General features: G+C 37.0%; 2 protein-coding genes across 18 annotated transcripts in view; both read left to right on the top strand.

Annotated features, from left to right (window-relative positions):
* Window positions 1-12,788, top strand: part of NUP62CL (nucleoporin 62 C-terminal like) — a 113,051-nt gene extending 100,263 nt beyond the window's left edge. For 13 of the 14 annotated variants that reach the window (XR_011536048.1, XR_011536049.1, XM_070605172.1 and 10 more), the window contains one exon: window positions 11,857-12,788. Coding sequence is in view for 6 of the 14 variants with exons in the window: in XM_070605164.1 (XP_070461265.1) it covers window positions 11,857-11,951 (95 nt within the window). In the remaining 8 variants the exon portion in view is untranslated. The remainder of the gene's footprint in view (window positions 1-11,856) is intronic. The other variant, XR_011536050.1, reaches the window with a different exon arrangement.
* Window positions 12,789-17,064: 4,276 nt separating this feature from the next.
* The window catches only part of RBM41 (RNA binding motif protein 41), a 62,376-nt gene continuing 55,164 nt past the window's right edge, over window positions 17,065-24,276 (top strand). The window contains exons 1-5 of one of the 4 annotated variants that reach the window (XM_070605163.1): window positions 17,065-17,244; window positions 18,828-18,944; window positions 19,850-20,042; window positions 20,331-20,535; window positions 22,410-22,481. In XM_070605163.1, the coding sequence (XP_070461264.1) occupies window positions 17,237-17,244; window positions 18,828-18,944; window positions 19,850-20,042; window positions 20,331-20,535; window positions 22,410-22,481 (595 nt within the window). In that variant the 5' untranslated portion in view covers window positions 17,065-17,236. Of the gene's footprint in view, window positions 17,558-18,827; window positions 18,945-19,849; window positions 20,043-20,330; window positions 20,536-22,409; window positions 22,482-24,276 lie in introns of all 4 variants that reach the window. The other 3 variants (XM_070605161.1, XM_070605160.1, XM_070605162.1) reach the window with 3 other exon arrangements.

The raw sequence follows: 24,276 nt of genomic DNA, 5'->3' as shown, positions 1-24,276 counted from the left end.
AAGGTACCGTGTTAATCAGTGTAGGAGGTATAAACATCAATGGCATGCACCTCTTCCTTGAACAGGTTCAAAGTGTGAGAGTGGAAGGCAGTAAAGAAAGAGAAACCTAATCTTTAATTGATTTCCTGGAAGAGGCAGAATTTGAAATGAGACTTGAATAGTAATATTTCAACAGGATCACTGAGAACCACTTAAGATGTAATAATTCTACTACCTTGTCCCTCCCTCCACTTCCTTTACCACTTTTCTTTTTTATACTTTTCCTTGAAATGTATTCTTTATTAATTTTGTGTGAAGGGTAGTGCTGTACACAAGCAGTGTGTCTTGTCATCACCACCTTAATGTATCATTGGCAAGACCAGGATGAGAATTCTCATGGCAGAAGTGAGAGCTTTGTACAGCTCTAGAACACTCTTCTTTCTCTCAGACCATGGTTAGCCTTAAGAATTCAAGTATATTTATTCTGAACGTTACTTTAATTTTAATAAATTTGGAATCGTCTTAAAAGTAGCTATGACAAATGGGAGGACAATGTTCTCTCTCCCTCTGTCTCTCTTCCCCTTCCTACCTCCTTCTCCCCCTTTATGAATGAGAAATAAACCTGAATTATATTAAGCTCCTGAGATTTCCAGGTTGCTTTTAAATGACAGCCTAATCTAATACAGAAGTTTATATTACAGTAACTAAAACCTTAAAATGTGTCTTTGGCTTAGCAGGCCTGCAACAATCAGGAAATCCATATTAAAAGCTGAAAAGATGGCCAACCACATTAGGCAGTGAGAACAGAGTTGTTAAAACTTGCCTCACATAAATTGGGGGTCTTACCGTGTGCCTACTGAGCAGGCAGGTCTAGAAAAGGTTAGGAATCAAAACATTATTTGTGTTTGTTAGTCTTTTTCACTAATTGAAATTTTTATTGAGGTAATTGTAGATTCACATGTAGTTGTAATGAATAATATAAAGGTCCTGAAGAAATAATATAGAGGTCTTATTTATTCTTTACCAATTTTTCCCAATTGGTAGCATCTTGCAAAACTGTAGTACAATATCACAACCAGGGTATTGACATTGATACGATCTAACCATCTTGTTCAGATTTCCTCAGTTTTACTTGTATCGTGTGTGTTTAATTACATACAATTTTAACACATGTATAGATTCGTATATCCACTACCATAGTCAAAATACAGAACAGTTCCATCACCACAAGAATTCCTCATATTCCCCTTTTATTGCCACACCCAACTCTCTCCCACCACATTCCCCTACTGTGGTTCCTAATTCCTGGCAACCACTAATCTATTCTCCGTTTCTAAAATTTTATCGTTTCAAAATACTATATAAATAGAATCATATAGCATGTAAAATTTTTGGGTTGGCTTTTTTTTTCACTCACCATAATTTCCCAGAGATTCATCTGTGTTTTTTTTGAGCAACATTAGCCCTAAGCTAACATCCACCACCAATCCTCCTCTTTTTGCTGAGGAAGATTGGCCCTGAGCTAACATCCATGCCCATCTTCCTCTACTTTTATATGTGGGATACCTACCACAGCATGGCTTGATAAGGCTTGTAGGTCTGCACCTGGGATCCGAACCGGTGAACCCTGGGCTGCCAAAGCAGAGCACCTGAACTTAGCTGCTATGCAACTGGGCCAGCCCATCCCAGAGATTCATCTAAACTGCTATGTGTATTAATGGTTTGATCCTTTTTATTGCTGAATAATATTCCATGATATGGATCCACCACAGTTTGTTTACACATTTGCCTGTTGTAGGCCATCTGGGATGTTTCCAGTTTTTGGCTGTTTATGAGTAAAGCTTCTATGAACACTTATGTACAGATTCTTGTGTGATCATATGTTTTCCTTTCTCTGGGATCGATGCCCAAGAGTGCAATTGCTGGGTCATTATGGTAGTTGCGTGTTTAGTTTTATAAGAAACTGCTACACTGTTTTCCAGAGTATACCATTTTACATGCCCACTAGCAATGTATGAGTGATCTAATTTGCTTGTGTCCTCAACAGCATTTGGTATTTTCACTATTTTTAAAAGATTTTAGCCATTCTGATAATGTGTAGTGATATCATTAGAGTTTAAATTTGCATTTCCCTTATGGGTAATGACATTAAACATCTTTTCATGTGCTTATTTGCCACCAGTATATCCTCTTTGGTGAACTGTCTATTCTTATCATTTGTTCATTTTCTAATTGGATTGTTTTTTGTTTTTATGGTTATTTTGAGAGTTCATTGATGTCCTAGATACTTTGTTGGCTAGTCCTTTGTTGGCTATGTGGTTTACAGATATTTTCTCCTAGTCTGTAGCTTGTCTATTCTTCTTAACAGAGTTGTTCACAGGATAAACATTTTTATTTTGGTGAAATCCAATTTATTAATTTTTTCCTTTTATAGATCTTGCTTTTGGTATCAAGTCTGAGAACTTTTTGCCTAGTCCTATATCCCAAAGATTTTCTCCTATATTTTTTCTACATGTTTTATTGTTTTACATTTTACATTTAAGGCTGTGATCCATTTTGAGTGAATTTTTGTATAAGATGTGAAGTTTAGATCACGGTGTTTGGTTTTTCATTTTTGTTTTTTTGTTTTTTTGTTTTTTTTTTTGCCTATGGCTATCCAATTGTTTCAGCACCATTTGTTGAAAAGGCTATCCTTCCTCAGTTGAGTTGCTTTTGCACCTTTGTTAAATATTAGATTCACATATTTGTGTGGGTCTTTTTCTGGGGTCTCTATTCCATAGATCTATATGTCTTTCCCCCAACCAATACCTCATTGTCTTTTACTGTAGTCATATAGTAAGCCTTAATATCTGGTAGAGTGATTCTTCCCAATTTTTCTTCTTCAAGATTGTTTTAGCTATATTAGTTCCTTTGCATTTCCTTAAAAATTTGCTGGGGTTTGATAGGAATTACATTAAATCTATAAATCAACTAGGGGGAGAATTGACATCTTTACTATATTGAGTCTTCCCATCCATGAATATGGTAAGTCTCAACATTTCTTTGGGTCTTCTTTAATTTCTTTCATCAGCATCTTGTAATTTTCTCACTTCTTAGTTCTAGGAGTTTTTTTTTTTATTCCTAGGGATTTTCTACATAGGTACGTACATCATCTGCAAATAGGGGCAGTTTTATTTCTGCCTTTCCAATCTGTATGCCATTTATTTTTTTCCTCATGCTGCACTGGTTATAACTTCCAGTACTATGTTGAATAAGAGTGATGAGAGCAGACTTTGCCTTGTTCCTGAGTTTGCATGGAAAGCCTTCAGTCTCTCACTTTAAGTCTGATGTTAGCTGTAGTTTTTTTGTATGTTCTTTATCAAGTTGAGGTAATTTCACTCTGTTCTTGCTGAGAATTTTTATCATGAATGGGTACTGGATTTTGTCAAATGCTTTTTCTGCATCAATTGATATAGTCACATGATTTTTCTTCTTCAACTTGTTGATATGGTGGATTATATTGATAGATTTGTTAATGTTGAATCAGCCTTACACTTGTGGAATAAGTGCTACTTGGCCATGGTTATAAGTTCCTTTTATACATTGTTGGATTTGGTTTGCTAGAATTTCCTTGAGGATTTTAAAGTGTTTGAGAGATTTTTAAATCTTCATGGGAGATACTGGTTTGTAGTTTTCTCTTTTTTTACTGTCATTTCTTGGTTTTGTTATTAGTGTAATACTGGCCTCTATTTTCTAGAAGAGTTTGTGAAGAATTGATATTGATTCTTCTTTAATTATTTGGTAGAATTCTCCAGTGAAACCATCTGGACCTGGATATTTCTTTCTTTTTTTCTTGAGGAAGATTAGCCCTGAGCTAACATCTGTGACAATCCTCCTCTAATTTTTTGTATGTGGGCCACCTCCATAGCGTAGCTGGTGAGTGGAGTAGGTCTGTGCCTTGGATCCAAACCCACGAACCTGGGCCACCAAAGCAGAGCATGCAGAACTTTAACCACTCAGCCATGGGGCTGTGTCCTGGATATTTCTTTTCTGGGAACTTTTTAATTACAAAGTCAATTTCTTCAGTGCTTCCAGAACTATTCAGTTTATCTTGGTTGAATTTTCATTATTTGTGGTTTTCTAGGAATCAGTGTATTTCTGCTAAGGTGTTGAATTTATAAGCATAAAGTTGTTCATAGGATTTCCTTTTTATACTTTTAATGGCTGCAGGATCTGTAGTTATATACCCTGTTTCATTCCTTATATTGGTGATTTGTGCTTTCTCTATTTTAATTTTTTTGTATTAATAGAGGTTTATCAATTTTATTTATTTTTCCCCCAAAGAATCAGCTTTTTGTTGCATTGATTTTTCTATATAGTGCTCCTGTTTTCAATTTCATTGATAACTACTCTTATCTTTATTATTTCTTGCTTCTGCTTCCTTTGGGTTCATTTTCTTCTTTTTCTGTTTTCTTAAGGTAGGAACTTAGATTATTGATTTGAGAACTTTCCTTGCCTCTAATAGTGTTCTCTTTTAAGGCCTTTCTGATAATCAGCAACTTATAAACCTTAGTTGTTATCTCTAATCATCAGTTTCACTAATGGGTCTTTTACTATTTGTTATAAACCTCCATGTTACCACATCTTTATACAGACATCCCAAAGGCACCTCAAATTAAACTTGCCTAAAACTAAGCTCATTATCTTCACTCTCTCCTGGACCTCCGATATCTGTAACTCCTTCTATTTTTCTTTTCCTCAATTAATGATTGCTAGTATTTACTCAGGAACTTAAGGTAGGCTATTTCTAGTTCTTCAGTAAGTAATGATGGTTATACTTCTTAAGTAGCTCTTAAATTTTTTCTTTTCAGTAGATTCCAGCCACTGCCTTATTTCAGGTCTTCTTCATCTCCCACCTGGAAAGTAGAGTAATTTTATAAGGTTTATGCAAATCATCAGCTTCCTGTACACACCCCATTTCTCACTCTCCAGAAGCTATCACTTTTAATTATTTTAGTTGTGTTTTAAAAAATATTTTTATATCAATAAACACCATATATACGGTTACTTTTTCGTTTTTCCATTTTAGGCCTTCTGCACTGACTTCCCAAAATGGGAAGTAAGGATTTAACTCTTTTATATCATCTTCATGTTTTATATTTTATATATTGTGTGCTTATGTATTTGTAATGTATGTAATATAAATATGTATGCAATATATAAATATATATAATACATATAATATATAATATATATACCACCCCATGTATATATACATATTATATATACAAAATATATATATGCACGTAAGCACACTTTTCTCTCATCTTCCCAATATGGCTATATCATAAATTACACATGGAGCAATATTTATTATTTGAATTATGATTCCATAAATGTTATTCACAGCCTGGCCATGACACATACTATATTATGTCTCCTTTCTTTTACGTGTTTTTGTTTTCCTTTGAATTTTATTTCATCACTTGCTTAGTTTTCTATGTGTTTACTAGTATTTCATTTTCTAATATCCTGCTTTTACTTTAAATCTATCAATGTCACCTTCTTAGATTCATTTCTCCCAGAGCTCTCTAATCTCTAATCTGCCATCTGGAATTGTTGCTCTCTTGGTCTGCCACTGAGCTAGGTTCTCCCTTCTACAGCAATCTTGTATTCCATCTGTTTTGTTCTTTGTTGACTTTCCTGTTTTGTAGCTCTTACTTATACTTTCTGATTCTTAGTTTATTCCCTTGTTTTGGTATAACACTTATTTTATCAGCTTCCTGAGAGAGTCCATTGGAAGTAAATTTTTGAGACCTTGCGTGTCTGAAAAGGTCTCTATTCTACCCTCACAATTAATTGATAATATTGGTTGTCAAATTCTAGCTTGGAAATTATTTTGTCTTAAACTTTTAAGATTTTGTTCCATTGTCTTCTACCTTTGAGGGCCATTCTGAATCCTGAACCTTTGTGTGACCTCTTCATTTTTATGTTTTATTTCTTCCATGGAAGTTTTCAGAATTTTCCCTCCACTACTGAAATTTCAGATGATATGCTTCGGTGTGGGTCTCTTTCATCCATTGAGCTGGTATTTGGTGAGCCCTTCCAATCAAGAAACTCATTTCTTTCAGTTTGGGGAAATTTTCTCGAATTAATTTCTGCTAATTTCCTTCCCTATGTTTTGGCAATCCTCTTATTCTAATGTCTGATGTCTTCAATTGATCTATATTCATTTTCTCTTCAATTTTTCTCTATGTTTTTGTTAAATTTTCTCAAATATGTACTCAACTTTTTATTCCAATCCTCTGTTGATCTTTCCCTTCTGCCAAAATTTTTATTTTGCGAGAGCTTGTTGTGTTGTTTTATGATTGTGTATTTGTGTGTTTTAAATAACATCTGGTTCTTATTTCATGGATTCAATATCTTCTCTCTGAGGATATTAATAATTTTTTAAAATGTTTTATTCTTAATCCCTTGCAAATTTTCTTCCTGGATTGTTTCTTTCAGCTTTCTTTATCTTTCTGTTTTGTTTTGGCTTTCCTAACATGTCCAGTGATCCTTGGTTGTACATTTATTCTCAAGAACAAGACACTAAATTGTAGGCAGAGCTTACTAACTTACTATCAGATAATTTTGGCAAGAGTTTTTCATTGGGGGATCTCCAACCATTACCTTTAGGACTTTTCTCTTCAGTTTGTCATATTCTTCAGAGGAGAATCTTCCAACTCTTTCCCAGAGATTAATAAGCCTAGTGGTAAGCCAGTGTTCTCGGAGCTGTTAGAAAAGGGACTCGGGGCTCAATGTTCAGTTTGTAGACTTTTACTTAATCCCTTGCACAATTTCACTTAATCTCTGTTTTTAGTACAGATTCCCTGCCCTCAGCTCTGTCTGATATCTCCAGTCTAGAGTTCACCTGATTTACCCTCTCTGAAGAAAAGCCTTCTGCTGAGCTTGGGTAGAGAGACTCACCCAGATGGAGGAAGTGGAGGAAAAGGGGGGTCTGCTTCTTAATCATTTATATTCATACTTTGAATACCACTTTGAACTACCTAGTTCTGCTAATTCCAAATCCTTTCTAGGGTTTTAGTTACAATTTTCAAAGTTTTTCTCTTGTCTCCTTTCTTGTTGTCTTTGTCCTTATGCTTTTCTTTCTCTTCTTTAAAAAAAAAACTCTTCACTGCTATTTCACGTGTGTTTTGGAATGGAGCAGCAGTAAATGCACGTGTTTAAATATTTAACTAGAGACCCTACGGGTCTCCTTTCCCCAGTCTTTTACCCTACTCCAATTCACTTTTATACTACTGCCAGAGTGATCTTGATAGAATGATACTCTGTTCTAATCATCTCTTCATTAAAGCCCATCAGTAGCTCCCATTGCCCAATGATAAATTGTTTGCATAATATACAAAGTACGCTGTATAATCTAACCCCTACCTGATTCTCTGGCCTCATTCTTGTTTGCAGCAGCATTCTTTGTCTTTTTTTTTGGTGAGGAAGATTGGCCCTGAGCTAACACCTGTTCCCAATCTTCCTCTTTTTGCTTAAGGAAGATTGTCCCTGAGCTAACATCTGTACCAATCTTCCTCCATTTTGTATGTGAAACATCACCATAGCATGGCTGGAAGAGCAGCGTGTAGGTCCATGTCTGGGATCCAAACCTGCAAACTCCAGGCTGCCAAAGCAGAACACATGAATTTAACCAGAACGCCACTGGGCTGGCCCCTGCAGCATTTCTTTTTAAGAGGTATTGACAGTTTTGCCAACACCCAATGTTCTTTCCTTCTCCATATTTTGGGATGTTCAGTTGATTCTACCTGATGTACCCTGCCCCATCATTGTCTGCCTGCTAGCTGCTCCCATGTCAGGCCATCTCTTCTATGAAGCCTTCTTTACTCATCATTCTCATAGCTTGTTCTACATATGATATCGTCAGCATTTATCATACAATATTGCAGTTATTTATTTACGTCTGTCTTATTTACATCTTTCCTTACTGAAATTTGAGCTCCTTGGTAATAGAAATTATGTCTTAGTTATTTCTGTATCTTCAGAAGTTAGCAATATCTGACATGAACTTGGGGGCCAGTGTCTGTTTCTAATTTATTTGTTCCATGATATGTACACAGCACACTGTATTGGCTTTTGATGGAAAAAGAGATACAAAGCTAACAGACGTGTGTACACAAATATCATTCCATGTTATTAAATATTCTACATTTTAATGGCTACTAAATTTTTCATTATATGGTTATACCATAGTTTATTTAACTAATACCCATTGTTGGGTATTGGTTAATGTTTTCAAATTTGCTATTTTAAATTATGCTACAGTGAGCCTATATGTAGCTAAATTTTAGGGTGCATCCATGGTTATTGGACATAGATAAAATTCTTAGAAGTTAAAATGCTGAATTAGGAGTAATGTCTGTTTTAAAGGCATTTAATTTATAGTTCCTTCCAAGTAAGTTGTACTAATTTATATTTTCACCACCAGTTCATTAAGGTGCCCATTTTTCTGCACTCCTTTCGTTGTTACTACTTCTGTAATCATCATCACCACCACCACCATCATCATTATCGTCCCTTGCTAAAACTTGTAGGTGAAAATGTTTCCCTTGTTTAATTTGCTTTCCTCTAGTTACTAATAATGTTGCCTATTTTAAAAATGTTTATAAACAATTTGTATTTCATTTTCTAAGTTGCCTATTTGTGTCTTTTGACAATTTTATGTCAGGATATTTTTTTCTCCCACTGTCCCAGTTTTTTTTTTAACAGGCGAATAAGAGGTATACTATAGCAGTGTTTATGAGACTACATTGTTTCCTTTGACAGTGAATTTAATATTATCTAATAATATTTATATGTAAACTTAAAATAAAAATAATTACAGTAGAAAGCTGTGTTTGGGTGTAATGACCAAATCACTTGTTTTCCTAAATTTCTGTGAAAGTCTTTTAATCTTTACCAAAAATATTTGTAGGCAGGCCAAGATGAAGAGAATAGCTGTTTCCTAAACAGAATGGGCTGGCTGGAAGCAATTTTACCAGAATCTTTGGGGATTGGGGGGGAGTCATTTTTAAGGAATATTTTAAACACACAAATAACTTTCTCAACCAATAGCTGTTTAACTAAAGCTATAGAGTTGTGCAAATATCACACAATCCAGTTTTAGAACATTTCCATTATCCCAAAAAGTTCCCTCTTGCCTGCTTGTGGTTAATCTTCATTCCTACTCCAAATTCCAGGCAATCACTTATCTACTTTCTGTCTTTATAGATTTTCCTTTCTGAAGTTTATAAAAGTGGAATCATATTATACGTGGCCTTTTGTGTCTGCTTAATGTTTTCAAGGTTCATCTAATTGGAACATGCATCATCAGTACTTCATTGTACTGTACAATATGGACATACCACATTTTGTGTATCCATTCATCAGTTGATTGACATTTGTGTTTTATTTTCCAAGTATAGATTTAGGTCAACAGTCTACCTTAAGCTGATTTTTGTGCATAGTCAGGGGTAGGAGCTCAACTTCATTTGCATGTAGATATCCAGTAGTTCCTGTGCCATTTGTTGAAAAAGACTATGCTTTCTCTCTCTGAATTGCCTTGGAACCTTTGTCCAAAATGAATTGACCATAAGTATAAGGTTTTATTTCTGGGTTTCCTTTCTGTCCCATTGATCTCTGTGGCTATCCTATGCCAATACCATACTCTCAATTACTGTAGCTTTATAGTGAGCTTTAAAATTGGGTAATGTAATCCCTGCAGTTTATTCTTCTTTTTCAAGATTTTTTTGGTTATTCTGGATCCTTTGCCTTTCCATGTAAATTTTAAAGCTTGTCTATTTCTACAAAACCAGGTTGCTTGGGGCTGGCCCCATGGCCAAGTGGTTAAGTTCACGTGCTCCTCTTTGGTGTCCTGGCATTTGCTGGTTTGGATCCTGGGCACAGACACATGCACCACTCATCAAGCCATGGGGTGGTGGCATCCCATGTAGAGGAACTAGAATGACTTACGACTAGGATATACTACTGGGACTTTGGGGAGAAAAAAAATGAGAAAGATTGGCAACAGATGTTAGCTCAGGGCCAATCTCCTCAAAAAAAAAAAAAGACAGCAAACCAAAAAACTTTAGCTTTCCAGTCCATCCTGAGGCTCAGCTCCTCCTTCTCCTCAATGTCCTTAAGATGTCCCCATGTCTTTGGAGTAATTTCATCCCCTATTAAGCTTTAAAAATCCCCAGCTTGCTGGAATTTTCATGGAGATTACATTGAATTTGTAGATCAATTTGTGGAGAATTGCCATCTTAACACTATTGAGTCTTTCAATCCATGAACATGGAATATCTCTTCATTGTTTTAGATCTTTAGTTTCTCATAGTAATGTTTTGTAGTTTTCAGTGTACAGGTCTTATACTTCATTTGGTAAGCTTATTCTTAAGTGTTTTAATTCTTTTTGATGCTATTGTGAATGGAATTGTTTTCTTAATTTTATTTTCATATTGTTCAGTACAGTTATTTTCTAATAATGGCAAAACGTGTATGGTCTATTTCCCTCCACATTTTGACTGTTACTAGCATTTTACTTCTAGTATGATATACAATTTAATAGGCCTACAGGAACCAATCACTAATTCATATCATGGGACCAGAACTCTGGGCAGTTAAGTGCCTAGGTGCAGTTTTTGCATTGAAAGAATGAAACTCCTAAAAAATTTAAAGCATGTTAATACAGAAATAGTCCTGAGAATTCAATTTGAAGACATGACAAAGTGTTTATAGTAAGGTTCTCTTAATAATGCTGACTTGTGTTTCTCGACATTTCATTGATTTTTAAGATTTTTATAGATGTACTCCTTTGCGTTTAATATGTATCAATCAGCAAATTAAGTAGATTGTGCTTGTGTTGACACTTTTTGGCCTCAAGTTAATGGTTTGTTGTAGTGCTCGTTTTTGCTTCCATCACATTGAAAAATGTTATTTAGAGAGGAAAAATTGAACTTTGCAGTTAGTTATTACAACAAAAAGGAGATGTATTTTGCCAGCCTCAGTGTACACTGTTTTTCTAGCCTTTCAGTAGACAACCATCATTTAAATCACTTGTTCTTAAAGTGTGATCTTGCAGAATGCCTATGTGTTGTAAGACAGAATGAGGTATTATACTTTAAAAACTGAATAACATTGGGGCTTTTCCAATTGGCTGAAGAAAATGAAACTATATTGTTCCAAACTTTTAGTTTTTCCCTTGTAGAAAGTTTTTCTTAAATCTTTCGCACCAGTTATTGCTTATCGTCTAGTGAGTATTAATGAACACTAATATGAATGATCAAGGTTATTTGCACACATTAATAGAAAAACTCAGATTATCATGCTTACTTCAACAGCTTATTTTTACTACAGAAAGTTACTGTTTTTATATGGTAAAATTAATGGTATTTTGTGTCGCTCTGGGCCTGAGCAAATTTAAGGACTACCAAGTTTAAAAAATCATTAGAAAGAAACAGAAATGTGGATATATTCAGTGTACTAATTTGCTTATAGGCAGCAAAAACCTACCAAAGTCTACACCCTCAATTTAATGACCAAACTGTAGGTCACTTACAGGCTGCAATGAGTAAAAAGCACTTAACACTTCTCTTCAACAAAACATAAATGTCTATTAGACTGTTACTTGTCTAGAAGCTAGGGAGAGCAAATCGGGAATAGTCTTGTCCACTGTTTTTACAGTTTCCAAGCAGATAGACAAATCTTTTTCTTCTTCTGTATTTTCTATACGTAAAGCTATTAAAATCGATATGTAAAGTTTTATGAATTATATGTTGAAAGGAAAATGTAAGTTATTATGTTCCTGAGATATTTTCACCTGAGTATAATGATGCCTGACTTTTGCCCCTACAGACATCCTGCAAAGAAGGGTAGAAGAGGTAACACTGGCTTTCGAGGATGATTGTTGCAAGGAGCAGGAACGCAACATCAGGATTCTTTTTCGTTGAGTGACCATGTCTTCAGGATGTTGTTTTGGGATTATACATTACCTACAAATTTTGATGATGTTAAATAGAGTAGCATTTACAATTACTAATTAATCTTTGGTTGTGATAAAGTGTTTGTGTATTTGGCTTTTTTTTCCATTTAAATATTGCGCTGTTGAGATTATACTGTAGTTTGGCTTTTAGTATTAGTAAATCAAAAACTATATTAGCCCTTTTGTCTAGGCAGCAACCTATTAGATTTTGACTCTATGTTTGCAATTTGTATCTTATTTTCCTAGATTCCATATCTTACCACCAGCACACACTGTCCTTCTCACTCCAGCCAGATTATAGAGAAATGTTTGCCAAAAAATAAATGCCAACCAATCTTTACTGGGTGCTTGTTAACATTTAATGTACACTGTATAGTGCTAAACACTGTAAAGTCTCGCTCCTCAAAGAAACTTACTAGTTTGAGATATAATTAATGCCTGTCTGTATAAAAACAATATAGACAATACAAGGAAGTGCGTTATAAATTACAGAAGCGTTATGAATTACAGAAAGTGTGCTATAGAAATTCAGAGAAGGAAAGAAAAGTTCAGGTGGATTTGGGACTCAAATTAGGTTACTTTTGAAAGGGCAAGGTTCAGGCAGTTTATTTTTGGTATACAGACATCCTCATGTTTTACTTGGTTTTACTGTATGAATCCTAGTTGTTGATTTTTGTGTATTTTTTTTTTAAGAAAAAGCTCTGTTCTTAGTTTGGGAATAGTCTGATCTCTTGTGTTTCATGTTTCATCTAAGTCATAAATAAAGGTAATGTTCTAAAAAATAAAAGTATAATATCAAAATAAACTACTTAGAAGTTTTTGAGTGACTAGAGTTTAATTGCCTATAATTACTGAGCTGAATTTCTGTTGTAGTGACTACACATGACCATCCTGTGGGGTATATGTTATGGGAAGAAAATATTTTTGAAATGAATATTAGTGATTTTCATCACCTTATGAGTAAACTAAATATTACAACTTTACATGGTTTCTTTTTTCCTAACCAAATTTCTCAAAGTAGCAGCTTCTTATCAGGTAAGTTTTTCTTACCACTCAAAATTATAGAATATGAAAATAATCCAGAGACTATTTAATTTTGTGGATGATTTCTGTCAGTAAACAGCTTTTGAGTATAATCTTAAGTAATCTCTAATCTTTGAGACCAGTATTATTACTATTATACCCTACATAAAGACATTTTCCCTATTGTTTTTGAAGATTCAACTCTTGTAAAGTATCCCCTGCGTAAGTTAAGTTCCACGTTCTGTAAAGAGAATATAGTGTATTGGAGGAAACACTGGATTTAGTCTTGTCCCTGCCTGAATAACTGGACAAATAATTTCATTTTGGGCACTGTCTTTTGTCTGTAACATGAAAGAGACCATATTAAGGTTTCCCAACTGAAACTAGTTTTCATTTCTCTGAAGTTTTGCGATTTCCTTTCACTACCAGTAAGTGCTTACTGTAAAGTTCCTCAGTAAAATAAAGAGGAGGCTACAGTACTCCTATTGACTTTGCACTGGAGGTTCTAGTGTTTTTTCCGGGACACAGAAGAGGCCAGTGGATGGCAAGTGGCTTCCAGATCAATACAGTAACACTGTAAGATTCACTAGTAGATCTCCATGTACTGTCTGGAATCTTGAGGCTTGGACTAAATCACCTCTAAGGTTCCTTCTGGTTCTGGTTCTAACCTGTGTCTAAAACACATGACATCACTGAACAAATATTAATTAAAAGATCAGAAATAACCTGTTTTGGGCAGTAATTTTAAAGCAACATTTATATTAGGTACTGGAGTCTTGAGCCCCTCCTAACCATTGTTGAAGACCAGCTAAGATATTAGCTGAAGGAGAATCTTAAATTTATCATGTTGACACTTTCCTAGTGCTTATCTACTTTTTTGTCCTTTGAAAAAGATGCTATATTTATTCTCTCTGTAACAGCATTTATGCTATCTCATTTGGGGAATTTGAAAGACATGCACAGTTGTTTACTCTTAATGTTAGATGAGTGATGCTAACCATCTTCAAGAGAAGATTTTTTGGTTTTGTCATCTTCTTCCATATCTGGAAATTATAATTGCTTCATAATATATTCATCAGAAGTGTGCTGTGAACAAAGCACCTAAAAAGGACCAACTCTGGAAATATATCTATGTTAAGGAGGAACTTCTGGCTTAATTAAACTAACCTTGTTAAATTGTCAGAAAGACAAATGAGACATATTTTCCAGTTGGTCATAAATTCTTTTAGGGGTGAAATTGTGAAATTACCTCATGGTAAGATCTCTGTGCCCATGAATAACACCTAGAAATCTCAAAGCTTTTTATTCACTGTCTGAGGAAAGTGGGGAGAGGGATGCCGTGGGAAATGGAATAGCTATCATTCCACAGTTAATAAGTTTGGCAGAGCTAGAAATAGCCTGGATTTCCTTCTAGTGCAATTTTCTGAATGTTTGTCCCTTGGTACCTACCACTTGGACTGGCTACAGTTATACACACACAGTACTTCCTTATGACCTTGCTTTCTAGTTGCAGTTCCACCCTATGTATGTCTTTTTAGCCATTCATTCTCCACTCATCCCACCTAGTGGATTTGTAATGTAGTGTATACCACTTCAGTGCCAGTAGGATGCATGTTATATTAGAAGTTGTATACAAGTCTGGTGTGATGGTCAGTGTAGTATTTGTTTCACCCTTTGCCGCCTTCCCAGGGGACAAACACATTAGGAACCTTGGTGTATTTTTCCATTTCCTTATTGATCAATGTGTCAATAGGAGAGTTTGGTTGAGCAGCAGAATTCAGCCCCATCACTATAGGATTTATCTGGGGCAGGCTATGATATGACCCACACTTTGTTTATGCTTACATTCCGTCCATGTTCTGTGCCAAAGTCACAAAGTGGTGCATGTTATATCTGCATTCATTCACCTCTGTGCTTCAAAAGCAGTCATTTGTATATGACTGGTTTTGAATAACTAATACTTTCCAAGACATTTCCAATCTGTTAGAAGTTCTCAGGATAAGAAGTACAATGTCTTCCAGTAGCTGCTATTTGGTCATATCCTCTAACTTGAGCATGGCAATACAGACAGTCTGAATAAGTCTGAACCTACTGGATAACCTTGAAATATTTGCTCATAGATGACCACCCTATCAAGTGACTTTATTAATTCTTTTCCTTTTTTTGAGGAAGATTAGCCCAGAGCTAACTGCTGCCAGTCCTCCTCTTTTCGCTGAGGAAGACTGGCCCTGAGCTAACATCCATGCCCATCTGCCTCTACTTTATACGTGGGACTCCTGCCACAGCATGGCGTGCCAAGCAGTGCCATGTCCGCAGCTGGGATTGGAACCAGTGAACCCCAGGCCGCCGAGAAGCAGAACGTGTGAACTTAACCACTGTGCCACCGGGCCGGCCCCTCAAGTGACTTTAAAACCATACTTTTGTATAGTACTTTACAATTACCCTATTCTGAGGTATTACCCCCACTTTACACATGAAAAAACTGGCCTACACTAGTTAAAGAAACTCATTGAAACTCAAATAGTCCCGTAACTTGAAAAACGTAAGTTAAGTCCTGATTGCCTACTATGTTAAATTGTCAATAACCGGGCACTGAGAAATCCAAGCAGTGTGACCCCCAAACCCATGCTCTTTTTTCTTCTTTGGCTCTTTGTGATAGAAGAAGGGTTCCCTTTAATAAAAAAATATTATTGACTAGGTAATTATGTGGTTCAAAATTCAAAGGGTACAAAAAGATACAGTGAAGAGTTTTTCCCACCCTCGTCCCTCACTGTTCAGTTCCCCTGCCTGGACGTTTTTACTTACCACTTGTCTGTATGTTTTCCCAGAAGTATTTTATGCATATAGAAACACACACATACATATATTCCGTGTTTTTTACTCAAATGGAAGCATGCTATATACATTGTTCTGCACCTTGCTATTCTACTAAATATATTTTAGAGATTGTTCAATAGCAGTCCATACAGAACTTTGTCATTTTTGGGACTGCTGCATAGTTTTCCTTTGAATGAATGTATCACATTCATGGACATATGTTTCCAATATTTTGTTATAAACAATGCTGCATTGAACATTTTATATATATATATATGTATATGTATGTATGTATACACACATACACATACTTGAGGACACACTGTATTGAGGATAATATTCCTAGACACTGAATTGCTGCATTAAAGGGAATGTGCATTTAATTCAATTGTATCCTCAAGTTCCCTTTGGTAGAGGCTTTACCAATTTATGTTCCTACCAGCAATGTACTGAGAGTGTCTATTTTCCCACAATCTCAACAAAACAAGCGTGTTCTCAAACTTGTGGATCTTTACCAATCTAGTAGATGAAAAGTGTTATTTTAGTGTACTTTTTAAAAATAAACTTTATTTTTTAGAACAGTTTTAGATTTACAGAAAAGTTGCATAGTACAGACTTCCATACACCTTCACTCGGTTTCCTTTAGTGTTAACATTTACATAACTCTGGTATACTTGCCACAACTAATGAACCTTATTATTAATGAAAGTGCATCATTTATTCATATTTCCTTAGTTTTTACCTAGGGCCCTTTTTCTGTTCCAGGATCCCATCCAGGATACCACATGACATTAGTCATCACGTCTCCTTTGGTTCCTTTGGTTGTGAAAGGTTCTCAGACTTTCCACGTTTTTTAAGAGTTTTGAGGAGTACAGTTCAGTTATGTTATAGTCCGGGCCTGAATACATATGGATTTGTGATTCTCAGGATAGGAAATACAATGTCTTGTAAAACTCTGTTACAGACAGAGGAGAACCATCAGTGCAAGTGACGTCGTCACACTTGTCTGATCACTGGCTACACTGTGGAGGACGGATCAGAGGCTGGATTGGAAACATCAGGTAGGCCGGGTAAGTCCTTGAAAGCAGAAGCAGGGGGGATGGGGCACATTCAAGAGAAATTAGAAGAGCCAGGTTTGGTGATACTGAATGAGAAAGTCAAGAAGTCGCCTAAGTTTATGAGCTGCATATTTTGCCTTTAACCTCTACGAGAAATTCAAGAGAAATATTTTAACAATTTACAACATACCGGTTACTCCATACGTACTCTCTTTCCGTTTCTTTAGCTCTGCCCTACTACAATTCCCAGAGCCTCGCGCTCCACCACAATCCCCTTAGAGTCTGCCGCGCGGAGTTCTGGGACTTGAAGTCCGCGGCCTATTTACCCAAGTTAGAGATAGGGGCCTGTGGAAACATGAAGAGGTAAGGGCTTGTCTCAGAGGAGGCGGCGAAGGGAGCTCTGTTCGAACTTTTAACTTTTAAAATGGCTTTTATTACTTTGTGTTTGGGGTCTGTCACGTTCTCGGGATGCAGTTTCGTGTGAGCGGGAAGACAAAGGAGGAGGGAGGAGGGGAGACGGGCTGGACAGGCCTGCAGGGTGAAGTTGCGGAAGGGCCGCCGCTGCCTCCGGTTCCCGCCGGCATGCCCTCCCGGCACAGGTCTCTAGGCCACGGCGCCGGCCCCAGGAGCTGGACGGATGCAGTGGCTTCTTCCCGTTTCAGACGGACCCACCCAGGTAAAAGGGTCTTGGCCAACTTGATGCCCAGCGCCGGAGAAACCCAGACGAGCTCCGCCTTGTCCCGCCCTCCCTCCACCTCACCCTCAGAGAGAGGCTCAGGGTGGGCGCGTTTATTTGCAGTGTTTGTGTGCTAAAGAAGACTTGCTCGGGCCCTGAGAGCAGGTAGCGCTTTCAGATCTTAAAGTAAGCAAGTTATAATTTGTTTCTACAAATTTAGAAGGATACAAAGCCGGTTCGATGTATTATGGGAGAAGACTGGCAGCCCTGCGAGCAGTTCCCCCTACTGGTTCTGCAGGAAATAGCAGCTTTAACTTGGCTGGTGATTGTTGAAAGCCCGAGCTTTACAATTACTGACAGTACACAAAGCCTTTTAAAGGATCCTCATTAAATTGGCTTTGTATTCAGTCTGCAAGTAGAATAATCACTCTGGAATAGGGCGGGGCATTTAAAATTCTTACTGATATTATGCTGTCCTGCACTGTCACTTGCTGCATCTTTTAAAAAAACATTTCTGACTTTTCCCGCCTCAAAATGACTTTTAAAAAATGTTTATTATGATATATCTCATACATGCAAAATAATGTATATATATAATTGAAAGAATAATAATAGAAGTCCGTTGTGTACCCCTTCCGGATTGCTTCTTCTCCCTCTCTTCCCCCTGAGGGAACCAGTTGTCCAGAATTTTACACTAATCATTCCCTTGCTTTAAAAAAAAATAGTTTTACTACATATGAATTTATCCCTAAACAAAGTGTTGCTAGTTATATCCATTTTCAACTCTTTATAAATGGACACATTTTTTTTGTGACTTGCTTTTTCTCACTTAACATTTCTTTTTGAGAGTCAAAGCCACTTTAAAAGTAGCAAGAACTGTCAGAATTCTAAATAATACATAAAAATTAAGATACTTAAAAGGAGTTTTTTAAAATCCTGGGCCTAAGCTTTTTCTTAAATTTCCCAGAGTAAGCCTGTGTCTTTCTAGAGCATGAGAATCTTGCTCATAATTATGGGAGATACATCTTCTAGGCCTGCCTCATCATAACCCCAATAGTAAAGGGCTATTTTAGAAGGAAGGTGTGCATTGTGTGTAAGTAGGTATTTGATAAGTAAATGTTTGTGCAATGAATGATAAAGGGCAACAAATAGTTTAGAGAAGTGCCTTTGAACAAATGGGGTCACTAATGGTAGATAATATAGATAAAGAATATATTTTGAGATTTACTGTCTCTTCTACTTTCTGTATCTATTCTTATATCTACTCCAGGGTAAATAGCTGTGTGAAGAGTGATGAGCATGTCCTGGAGGAGTTGGAAACAGAAGGGGAGAGGCAGCTGAAAAGCCTCCTTCAGCATCAACTTGATACCTCTGTCTCCATTGAGGAGTAGGTATTGATTTTGCAAATGGGGAGAGTATTATAGCCCCTCACATCCAGGTGACAGACCCCTCTTAAAGCCTGGATGGAACACTCCTCTCCCACCCGCCTTTTCTTGGCAAACTTCTGCTTATTAGGGATGATTTTGCTTCTGTGTCTCTTCCTCTAGGAAGCCTCCCATATCCCACTAAGTCCGGGCTAGGTGCTTTTCCTATGTCTTCCCTTAACATCAATAGCACTTCTAACCCGATATTATCATTGCCTGTTTACTTGCCTGTCTTCCACTTTTCTTCCACAAAAGCAGAAACCATTTTTATCTCTTCTTTTTGGTGAGGAAGACTGGCCCTGAGCTAACATCTGTTGCCAATCTTCCTCTCTCTCTCTCTCTCTTTTCTTTTTGAGGAAGATTAGCCCTGAGCTAACATCCGCTGCCAATCCTCCTCTTTTTGCTGAGGAAGACTGGCCCTGAGGTAACATCTGTGCCCCTCTTCCTCTACTTTATATGTGGGACGCCTACCGCAGCATGGCTTGATAAACAGTGCATAGGTTCATACCTGGGATCTGAACCAGTGAACCCTGGGCCCCCAAAGTGGAGCTCAAGAACCTAACTGCTACGTCATTGGGCCGGCCCCTCATTTTTATCTTTTTCATTGTTAAATCCTCGGTACCTTGCACCGTATCTGATGCATAATAGGTATTCAATAAATAAATATTTGATTCAGTCATTTATTAGTCCTGGAAGAAAGGACTATTGACTGAGTTCCATATCGTTACAGTGGTGCTTCAGCTTAGAAGTGGGACATGAGAGAGAAATTGTTGATGAGTTTCATTGTGCCTGTTTTAATAGTGAGCCCCTTTTCTTTAAATTATGGTAGCTGGAAGCTTTTCTTACTCTCTTCCTGCTTCTTTTGCAGATGTGTGTCTAAGAAAGAGAGCTTTGCTCCTGGTACTATGTACAAGCCCTTTGGAAAGGAAGCAGCTGGCACGATGACTTTGTCCCAGTTCCAGACACTGCATGAGAAGGACCAGGAAACTGCTTCTCTCAGGGAGCTAGGGCTCAATGAAACAGAAATCTTGATCTGGAAGAGCCATGTTTCAGGTGAAAAGGTGAGTGGGGCAATTTTTTTCTGGAGATTAAGGAGCAGGAGCTCTTCATTTGGCACCGAGAACCTGTTCATTTTTAGTTCTCACAAAACTGAGCTTTGTGTCTGAATCTTTGGTTTCTAGGATAGGGACCTTGGTAAAAGGAGAAGCTCTTCGTTGACTTGTTAGCTAACACATCTATAAGCGATCATTTCTGGGCCCTGACCATCTTCTCTCTTATTTGAGGCATCATATCTTTACTTTCAGGCCATGTCTTCTATGATATATGCCATCTCATTTCTCTGGTTTCAGAGGACAAGACTGAGGGCGACCCCTGAAGCAATACAGAACCGTCTTCAAGATATTGAAGAAAGGATCTCGGAGCGTCAGCGCATCCTTTGCCTGCCACAGAGATTTGCAAAGAGCAAACAGCTGACCCGGCGAGAAATGGAAATAGAAAAGTCTTTATTTCAGGGAGCTGATCGTCACTCCTTCCTCAAAGCTCTTTATTACCAAGGTATGTGATCGCCAATGACTTTGATGTATTCTTTCCCTGAGAGAAAGATCTAACATCAAGGCATTAACTATGAAGAGTTAGTGAAGGGAGTAGGGAAAAGATGAACTATCACTACTCTTGAGCAATGTGTAGTCCCATGAGAGACACAGATATGTACATAGTTAGTTGCAGTGCCCCATGGAAATTGCCATTGTAGAGATGTGAATAAATGCTGAGGGATCACAGAACATAAAACATCTGAGTCTAGTTGGGAGAGTCAGGAGTTGACATTTGTACTAAGTCTTGACAGATCAACAGACATTTGTCAGGTAAATAAGGGGGAGAGATAGTACAGATAGTAGGTGAATAGGAGCAGCGTTGTGAAAGGACCTGGTGTGTCTAGAGAACAACAAAAAGTTCAGTGTGGCAGAAAGTATAGGACGTGGCAGGGAATGACAGGAGATGACACTGGAACGGTAGATGAGGCTAGATTGTGAAGGGTCTTTAGGCTGAACTATAAATTAGCACAAAATATATAGATAAATGGTATGTGTCCTAACTAGAAAGAGTTAGTTTAACAGATAAGTTTTGCTAGGCACTGTGGAAGGTGCACAGTTTAAGAAATGGTTCCTGACTTTGTGTCAATTACAGTCTGGTTGGAGAGAGAAGCATCTAACACTTTGTAGTAATGCTAGATACAGTTGTTAAGTGCTGTTCAGAGGAGGGAAAGGCCACTGTGCATTGGCATGACTGAAGAAGGTCTCTCAGAGGAGGTAAGATTTAAATGTTCTTTTAACACTGCGTATTCTTTAGGAAGGAGAGGGAAAGGCGTTTCAGTTATAGCAGATGTTGTGAACAGTATGGTGCGTTTGGGGGGTTGGGAGAGACACGGTTACAAAGGTAGCTAACAAAATTTTGAACTTTATTTGGTGGGTAATATAGACCTATGCAGAGTTAGTCAGTCAGTTTAGATATGGTTAAAGGTTTTTGAGCCAGGAGTAACATGATAAAAGCAGTATTTGAAAATTGTTAATCTGGTGGCCAATAAATAGGTTGAGAGAGAGGAGGAACTGGAAGCAGGGAGAATGATTTTGGGGATATTACAGTTACTTAGGCATGAAGATTTGGACTAGAATGATGACAGTGGAATTGAAAAGAGTGGTGGGTATGGTTATAAGAGACATTACAAAGGCAGAATTGGTAATACTTGTTGACTGAGAATGAAGGCGGGGGGTCAATGGAGAGGAATGTGTCAAAGATAACCTAGATGTCTCAAGGCTGTGTGACTTAATTGGTAAAATTAAGAAAGCCTTTATGGGGAAATTTTGAGGAAAGATGATGAGTTTGATTTTAAACATGTTGAGTTTGTGAGAATGGCAGGATCGTTAAATGCAGGTATTGAGGAGGCAGTTGGAAATGCTGCTGTGAAGCTCACGGGCAAGGTCAGAACTAGGTATATAGAATTGGGAATCATCTATGCTTAGATGATGTGTAAAGCCATGAGAATGTATGAATTATTTGTTAGAGACAGACAGACCAGAGACAAGAAAGAACAGTGGTGAAGGAAGGAAAAGAACAAGTGAACAGCCTTTTGTGAAGAGACATTATAGCCTACAGATTAAGAACATGGGCTGCGGAGGCAGACTGCTGGGAAAATTCCGGCTCCCCCATGTACTAGGTAGAAGATGTTGGGCAAGTTACCACTCTTTGCTTCAGTTTCTTCATCCGTAAAATGAGGATATTAATAGTAACTGTGTTATAGGGTCGTTAGGAGGATTAAGTGAGGTAATACATGTAAACCACTTAGAGCAGTTACCTAGTATTTGGGGAGGTGGGTGGTGTATGAATCTGTTCTGTTTCCTATCTTTGAAACTCCTTGCTTTAAACCTTCACAGCATACCACAAAAAGACAAGTGCAGACAAGTACATGACCTCAATGAAGAGGAAGATAAAATTAGGCACAAAAGGCAAGTCGAGAGTTTTCTTACAGTGTTAGATTTAGGAATGTAACGTAGGGTCCCAGACTTCTAAGTTGAGTGCTTATTTAAATTCCATATTCAGTATATGACAATGTTTGTAGGAAATGATCCAGAGGGAGCATATCATCCTGATATAGACTATTAAAGAGAGGAGTTAGTAGAAGTTGTAAAGATTTACATTTAGTGTTGTTGATTTTTTTCTCTATACCTTTAAGTTATTGTACCAGACATGAAATATCCTTAATGAATTTTAGATCCTATTTCACAACTAATTCTGAAGATTTTTATTAATCATTAAAGTTTAGCTATTGATGATGATGATGATGATATAATAGCTAGTATTTTATTTTTGATATGAACTTACAGTAAAATTGCCTGGGGGTTTTTTTGGTGTAGAATACTGTGAATTGTAAATCATGTAGATTCATGTAACCACCACCACAATCAGGATAGAGAACAGCTCCATCACCCTAAAACTTCCTCATACTATCCATTGATAGTCACCCTCAACTCCACCCATAATCTCTGGCAGTCACTGATCCATTCTCCATCACTGTAGTTTTGTCTTTTAGAGAATGTCATATAAATGGGATCATACAATATGTAATCTTTTGAGAGTGGCTTCTTTCATTCAGCGTAATGACTTTGAGATTCATCCAGGTTGTTGTCAGTAGTTCATGTTTCATTGTATGGATCTTACAAGCTTTCTTTGTCCATTCTCCCACTGAAGTGCATTTAGGCTATTTCCAGGTTATGGAGATTATGAATAATACTGATATGAACATTGTTGTACAGGTTTTTGTGTGAACATAAATTTTTATTTCTCGAAGGTAAATATCTAGGAGTGAGATTACTGGGTCATATGGTAAGTGTTTGCTTAACTTTATAAGAAACTGCCAAACCATTTTCCAGAGTGGCTGAACCATTTTGCATTCCCACCAGCAATGTATGAGAGTTCTAGTTGCTCTGCATCTTTGTCAGCATTTGGCATTGTTGATATTTATTTTAGTTATTTCAGTAGCTGTGAAGTGGTATCTCATTGTAGTTTTAATTTGCATTTCGTTAATGGCTAATGATGTTCAACATCTTTTCACATGCTTATTTGCCATCCTTATATCCTGTTTGCTGAAGTGTCTGTTCATATCTTTTTCTGTGTTTTAATTGGGTTGTTTATTTTCTTCTTGATGACCTTTGAGAGTTCTTTATATATTCTAAATGCAATTCTCTGTTGGCTATCTGATTTGCAAATATTTTATACCAGTCTATAGCTTGTTTTTTCATTCTCTTAACAGTGTCTTTTGCAGAGCAAACTTTTTTTTATTGTGGTAAAATATACTTTACATAAAATTGACCATTTTAAACATTTTTTAAGTGTACAGTTCTGTGGCATTAAGTATATTCACACTATTATGCAGCCATCATCACCATCCATCTCCAGAACTTGTTCATCTTCCCAAACTGAAACTCTGTGCCCATTAAACATTAACTCCCCATTCCGCCCTTCACTCAGCCCCTGGCAGCCACCATTCTACTTTCTGTCTCTATGAAGTTGACTACTGTAGGTACCTCATATAAGTGGAATCATACAGTATTTGGCCTTTTATGACTGGGTTGTTTCACTTACCATAATGTCTTCAAGGTCATCCACATTGTAGTATGTGTCAGAATTTCTTTCCTTTTTAAAGCTGAATAATATTCCATTGTATGTATCTACCACATGTAGTTTATCTACTCATCTGTCAGTGGACACTTGTGTTGCTTCTAACTTTTGGCCATTGTGAAT

This window comes from Equus przewalskii, chromosome X, assembly GCF_037783145.1.
Source record: "Equus przewalskii isolate Varuska chromosome X, EquPr2, whole genome shotgun sequence".
Lineage (NCBI taxonomy): Eukaryota > Metazoa > Chordata > Mammalia > Perissodactyla > Equidae > Equus > Equus przewalskii.
This window is presented reverse-complemented; position numbering and strand designations above follow the sequence as displayed.